Source organism: Rutilus rutilus, assembly GCF_951802725.1.
Source record: "Rutilus rutilus genome assembly, chromosome: 20".
Taxonomy (NCBI): Eukaryota; Metazoa; Chordata; class Actinopteri; order Cypriniformes; family Leuciscidae; genus Rutilus; species Rutilus rutilus.
Window position 1 is genome coordinate 10561745 of NC_140225.1, and position 7646 is coordinate 10569390.

At 37.5% G+C, this 7646-nt stretch overlaps 1 protein-coding gene across 1 annotated transcript; it reads left to right on the top strand.

The window, feature by feature from the left end:
- The first annotated feature begins 3532 nt into the window (after positions 1-3532).
- On the top strand, positions 3533-7446 carry emx2 (empty spiracles homeobox 2). Its single transcript, XM_084390527.1, has 3 exons — positions 3533-4176; positions 5523-5707; positions 7158-7446. Exons 1-3 carry the CDS (start codon positions 3786-3788, stop codon positions 7323-7325), a joined length of 744 nt encoding a protein of 247 aa, XP_084246653.1. The 5' UTR covers positions 3533-3785; the 3' UTR covers positions 7326-7446.
- The last annotated feature ends 200 nt before the right edge of the window (positions 7447-7646 follow it).

Consider the following 7646-nt stretch of genomic DNA (forward strand, 5'->3'; position numbering starts at 1 on the left):
CTACTCAATAGAATTAATGAAATATGTTGATAAATATAAATCTAGCAACAAGTAGGCTATAGACTACAATTTCTGAATTAATTTGCTTTTGGCCCACTACAATTAGGCTATATTTAATGCGCTTTAAGTGTGAATACAATTCTTGAATTCAAAATGCAAATCATTAGAAAAACAAAAACCTGAGTAGGCTAATATTTAGTAAAAAAAAATGCTTACTTGTGGAAAGATTAATATAAATGCCAGAATAATTCCTTTCGATATATCTGTGCTTAAGTTATACATGGAGTGAAAGGAACAGCTCTGAGGTAATTCTTGAATTGGAATTGATCTTGCGCACTGAATATGATTGTGAAGCCTGCAGTTTGACGATATAACATAATTCAGCTGACATTTCTATTGCAATGCTCTACGAAAAGCTGTTCATGGGCGTCAGTTACATTTCATAACATCTTTTCAAAAGCAATCCACATAATTATTGCGTATCCGGCACATTTTTAAAGGATGGATCGAATAAAGCTCAATGCGCTTTTGTCCTTTGATTAGGTCTACGTCACCGGCAACTTTTTAACATTTTTCTTTATCCTGAAGAAAAATCACTAGGTTTTGGAGACTAAAACGATGTGCTGATATTGATCAAGTGTTAGTGTTTTTGATAGCATGTACAAATGAACGATATAGGCCTATTGCACCGGTAACAAATTATTCTTTTGAACCCCTAAATATTAGCCTCCTTTCGACAGAGTTCAAGATCACTGCCTACGTAAATATGAAGAGTAAATGGAGAGATCTGAAAAGTTAACCAGCTGACAATAGTTTAGGCATAGCCTACTATTAATAATAATAATATATATATTATTTGCTTGTTATATACATATTTGCTTGTTATTAACATGTTGTATGCGATTTATTTACGGTTTTTAGGACCGCAAAGTGTTGCAAATGTTTAGTAGGCTATTAGCCTATACAAATTCTGGGTTGATTTCAAGTGAATTTAATTTCGGGATTTGAATGTTTTCGTCATACAGTCAAAGCTTGTCATGAGCTTGTCATTCTTTGTCCACGGGAGACCGGTAGAACTAGGCTTTAGAAATAGGCTATCACTAACTGCAGGTGGTAACATGGACGATGAACGAAAACTTTCGATGTCGTTGAACGTCATCGAAAGGTGTTGTAAACATGCGCTAACGATAAATGTCCTGGACAGTCATTTTCCTGAAAAAAAAAAAAACAAAGTTAGCAATGCAGACAATCGAGACAGTAAAAATGTGCTTCCCATTGCTGCGACCGACTGTGAAGCCTACGTCCAAGAAATGTTGGAAAGTGCATTTAGTTAAAGTACCAGTTGGTGTCGCACTATCCTTACACTTAGCCTACACAGTGCCAGATCGAAGAGCAGATCCTCATATCCAGCACATTCCTTTTTTTTCTTTCTTTATGTGCAAAGCTGAAATTATAATGTAAAATATCCAAATCGATTTTAAAAGGCTCTATATGCCTTATTTAGAAAATTCACAAAAGACAGAGGTTTAACAAATTTGTGTCACAATTTCTTTTGCCGTTTTTCTCCAAACGTTTGTGCTTTATTTACATCAGCAAACGATAAATTCATAATAAAAATCGAAATGTAGTGTCTTATTTATGTGTGGCCGAGGAATTAGAAGTTAAAGAAAATTTGAGGGGTATAGGTTAGGCCTATCAGCTGTTTGGAGTCAAAAAGTGCGATAGCAAATATCCTAGAACATTTACTGCACGGAAGAGCAGGCTATAGCAAAAACTAAGTGACCTTAACTCATGCTAAAAAATAGACTCGTACGATTTAAATATTTAATTGATAGCTAATTGTTGATATCTGTCTGCTATACGCATGAAGATTCTGGATTCTTTTTAGAATCAAGAACTTGAATATTTGAGCAAGGATTAGAAAAACAAAGTTTCTTTATGAATCCGACACGCCGACAACAGTATTTGCTAATAAATAAGACGCAAGCAAACTAGACCGACATAATAATTAATAGGCTATAGCCTAGGCATTTATATATTCAGATTTAGCCTAATAATAGCCTAATAACGATAATAATATTAATAATAATAATTAAATATAATTCAAACTAAACTACTCCATAAACTCACTGTGCGTTAACACAAGCCTAAAAGCTAAAGGGAAAGGATAATAGTTCTAAGAAGAATTCCTTATGCATGTTTTATGCAGCATATGAATCGTGTAGCCTACCACTTCCCATTGTCATGCTGCGTCCGTACGTTAAACCAATAGCTGATAAATTGTTCATTTATTTTAACAAATGTGGGGTGTTTGAGAACAATAGGCAAAATTATTAAAGTTAACAATGACCGTGGGAAAATGTAGATGTATTTAGTAAACATTTAGACTAATATTTCATTCCCACACTGCACACTCACTGCCGTGCCATAAAACACACTTGTAAAAATGAGCCTACATAAAACGCGAGTTTTTAACATGGACAAAAGAAGAATAGCTTTTTATTTATGTAGACTATTTATTTGACTGTTATAGCCTATATAACGGTAGAAATTGAAGTGTAGAATTTGTGCTAAAATGTCTGCAGTTTCCGTATTTTTATAGGTGAGCTACTAATATGGCCTAAATTTGCCTTAATTTGCACCCAATAATATGTTAAGCTATTGTAGTGCTGTGTGAGATTTATGTAAAGTAAAAAGAATAAAACATTATTAAGATATCACCGAACTACCTCACACCCTGCAAAACAGACTCTAAACCCAAGAGATATCGCGTTGTCAACTGTGCATACCTGAACTTTCGAGATGCAGAATGCACATTAGTAACCCATAATGGGATTGAACTCAGCTAATTTAATGAGTAGTTAGAGGGTAATGGACTCTTGTAGTCATACGACAAACAAACAGGGCTGAAAATATTGTCTGTGTCTAATAAGCCTCATCCTTGTCTCCTGGCCAATAGAGAAAGAGAGTCTCTCATCCCTAAACTAATCACAAACCCATCGGAGAAAATGAAAACGCGGAGAGACAATACAGCGGTGGGCGTTAAGGCCCACCGAACTGACAGAAAAGTAGAACCTTCAAAAGTTTGATATAGGCTATACGCAGAGATTGTCATTTGAACTGATTCTTTTCTGACAGACCTGCATTGATAACAGTCGTTTGTTTAAACGACGCTTCGCATTGATACTTGTGTAGTCAAGTACAAATCAGCATGTGTAGTTATGCATCTAAACGTGCACTGATTATAACTGAGGCACAGCGTGTGTAAAAGCTTCGTTATGCCCTGTGTGCAACACAAATACATGCTGAAGTACCTTGAGTCTCTCAATGGGATCAGCTGCGTATGTAAATTGCTCCACAGCTCTGTTTCTGGGCGAATCCGTTCCGTTTTGCTTGAATCCGCCTCTCCGTGCTCGTTCAGTATTGACGCACTTAAAGACTCTTCCCTCAACCTTAAGGCGAGCGGCAGCGACCAATCACCAAGCCATTACAGGCTTCAGAGGAAACTGTTTATGTGACTCCAGAGCTAATTAGGCTCATGAACTAACAAATCGCTAGCACAACTGGTGAGGAACCGATCACATTCATGGATTGTCTGGAGAAGTCGGCCACTTCTCTCACGATGTGTTGAGCTGTGTGCTTTTGAAAGATTTTTTTTTACCCTTTCTTTAGCTGCCACTAACTTGTCTCTTGCTGACAAAACTTTGGTCTTGGGTGTGGAGTATTTTTTAGTGCTAACGCGTGTACCGTTTTCACTTAAACTGGGGAATCCTGCCTGGTGAACCATGTTTCAACCTACACCGAAGAGGTGTTTTACCATAGAGTCTTTGGTAGCGAAGGATAATCCTTTGCCAGCGTCGAGATCCGAGGAGCCCATACGACCAGCGGCGCTCAGCTATGCAAACTCAAGCCAGATGAATCCATTTTTAAACGGCTTTCATTCCAGCGGCAGGGGCGTCTACTCAAACCCGGACTTGGTGTTCGCAGAGGCTGTTTCACATCCTCAAAACTCCGCCGTCCCAGTCCATTCAGTACCTCCTCCTCATGCTTTGGCTGCTCACCCACTGTCGTCTTCGCACAGTCCGCACCCTCTTTTCGCAAGCCAGCAAAGGGACCCTTCAACTTTTTACCCGTGGTTGATACATAGATATAGATACTTGGGTCACAGATTTCAAGGTAAGTTGCTACAAAATATTTTATTCGCCAATTATTTTGACCAGTCGTCCAGAGAGAGAGAAAAAAAAGGCCACACGGCCCAAGGACACGGCGGTTTTTCATTGATATTTAGCCAAATATCCCTTTTGTGCTATATATTAGAAATCCTAAAATTAATGCTATCGAAAAAAATACATAACCATTTTATTGTATCAAAATATTGGCTAATGTTGTGGAGTGAAGTAGCCTATGGCATTATACAACGGTTCTCAGTAAATTTCTGGAAGAAAGGAACCCGGCTTTATTACTATATCGCCTACTAAGCTGGTTCAAAACTCACAAGTAAAGTATTTACAACTTTCATATTTGATATTTTAGCAATTAAAAAGTAATTAAGTAATTATTTTAACAGGTTTAAATAGCCTGTTTATTTTATCGTAGCCTAAATTGTTTCAATTCTTTAAAATTAATTAATAGGATAAAACATATCGAATGCAGTTGAATATATGTGAAACATTTATATAGCCTATTACAAAAACGCATTCATATCACTATGAAAAAAACTTAGGAGCTACAAATTAATTTATGAATAGAACAGAAGTAGCCTATATTTTCCGTTCGACTGTTTTTTTTCTTTCTTTTCTTCTTCTTGTAAAATGATAATTTCGCCTTTATCTAAAAGTGCGTTTGTCTGGTTCCTAAATGTTGTAAAACTGTTCCCTTAAAAATGAACGGTAATATTATTAAACGTTAATAAGTGTGATACTATTATCAAACTGAAATTACACATACATGCTATAGCAAAAGTCTAACTCTTTTATTTTACTTTCGTAATATTAAATATTGGGGAACATTTGTCATCCCAGCTGTTGACCGAAACACTCGTATGGAAACCTTTATTTACCACTGTTCAAGATACTCAAGGCCATTGAATTAGTTGGAGAATGTTTCAGTTCTGAAATAAAAACAGTCGTAGCCTATATTTCCGTTTGTTTAATTTACAAGTGCTGGAAAATAATATTGTGAGCATTGTATTTTGAATGATTAACGGTAAATTAACATTATTTTGTCACTATTTAATTAGCCACTGAAAACATTAGCACTATCACTATGTGCCGATAACAAAAAAACTAAACAAACTCTTGCTTATTTTTATTTGAGATGACCGGAATTTTTTTATATTATTGCAGGCTATATTTTTAGTAAGATGTTGCATTCTATAAAATGTTTTAAAACTTCAGGCCCTGTAGTAGGCAATTAATTCATGAGAACAATGATTGTAGTCTAACAATTAGGCCTATATCGAAAATTAATGCTTATATAATGGGAGACTATATGGGTTTTGATTATCATCATTTTCATTACAGGAAACGAAACGAGTCCGGAAAGCTTCCTATTGCACAATGCACTGGCAAGAAAGCCCAAAAGGATTCGTACAGCTTTTTCACCATCACAGCTACTACGGCTTGAACATGCTTTCGAAAAAAATCATTACGTCGTCGGTGCGGAACGAAAACAGCTCGCTCACAGCCTTAGCCTCACAGAAACTCAGGTAAGAAGATGTTTACCTGTCTTCATTAGCGCGGTTGTGCGCATGGTGCTGTGGATATAATAGCCTATACGGCCTAAATTACAGCTGAAATCCTTGAAACGGCTACATATTATGGTTATAGGCTACTTTAAATGTAATCATATATGCAATGTTTGCGTCACAAAAATGCAATTCTGAATGATATAATTAATAATTAAAGCTTTTAAATTGTTCTTTTTTTTATGCAGGCCTAAATATATATTTTTTTACGTTTATTCGTTCTCTTTGCCAGCATATTTGCATGTAGTCGCAATGAGTAGGCTATTGTCATAAGTAAGTGGCCATATAGCCTACTATATATTTATTAACCTATTTGTACAGATTTAGCGACATTTTGAAAATGTTGTTGTTTTGTTTAGCGTTTTGTTGGCAACCACATGCGGAAAGAGCTAAGCATTGTTCTTAAAGCTGAATGATCTGGAGTGAGTTAAATCCACCATTTCGAATTCACCCCTGTTTTTGATGAGGTTGAACGATTCCGATTGAGGCAGATGGCTCTTGTGGGAAATGTTTGACAATTAACCAGTTAACCGATTTAAATGGACACTTAAAAGAATGAGGCGGATTCTATGAATTTCCCTAACCATATTTAAGATCGTATTTGCGCGTATCGTTCAGTGGCCCGGTCGGAATCTATTGTCCCAGTGACAGCACCGGCCCTTTTTTTAAACGGCGCCTTTTCTGAAGAGCAAGAGAGAGAAATGGACTACGTACGAGCCACTTCAATGCTTCAATTAGCTCACTGAATGCACATTAAATGTGCCTCACTTGCCAAGTTGTCAGCTGTGAGCTTTACGGATGATATGAATGATAAAGGTGATGAATTAAGGGAAAGACTGAACTTTACCAATGTATGCTAATAGAAAAGGTTTACGGGGATGTATAAAATGAGGGGGTGAATTCTAAATAGGCCAGCTAACATATCCGTGATAAAAAGCGACAGTGTCGGTGAAGTTTCACTGGTATCACACTATTCTGTACACTCACATGCTGCTTCTATTGTATACGGAGTCAGTTAAGTTTGAGTTTGAAGTAGCAGCAGGGAATGATAGTGATGATACAACCTGTCGTTAGTAAACAGGTCAGGTGCACTTTAAAAGGAAAGCCATGCCTAAGTCTCATACTCACATATCAGTAATATTGTATTTAATAGGCTACCTCATTTAAATTCTTTGTTGCTTTAATTTATTCAGACCGAAGACACTAAATGAAAGTCGACCAATGCTCTCGCGACTAGATTGACTGTGAGATACCTGGCAGTTCTTTGTCCGTCTAGCCCTAGTTATTCTTAAGGCACGTTAGTGATACTTTCTGTCAGGCCAACTCTCTTTGTTTAATTGTCTTTATTCAGAGACCAGCGAAAAGCTGTTGTATTTTACGCTGATTATTTTCCTTTTTTCTCTCGCCGCAGGTAAAAGTTTGGTTTCAGAATCGAAGGACGAAGTTCAAGCGTCAGAAACTGGAGGAAGAAGGGTCGGATTCACAACAGAAAAAGAAAGGAACTCATCACATAAACCGATGGAGAATGGCCACAAAACAAGGAAGCCCTGAGGAAATTGACGTCACCTCAGACGATTAAAAGACTTGAACTGTTCGAACGCGGGACAGCGGCGTGGCTTGAAGGATGTCACGGATAAGGATGCTGTGTACTGACTGAGGGAGAGGGTAAAGCCAATATCACATTTTGATTCTTCGAGATCGGCAGCTTGAGGGTGAGAGATCCTGATGGTGGCACTGCTGTCACTACAAGGGAACTGTCAATAAATTGCACGTTGCCAAGGCAAGGTGATTGACAGGTATTACATGCAGCGCCCCCCCCCCCCCCCCCCCCAACCCCCCACCACACTACCCGCACCACCTCATCACCACTATTACAAAACATAGCTCAAATGCGCATAGG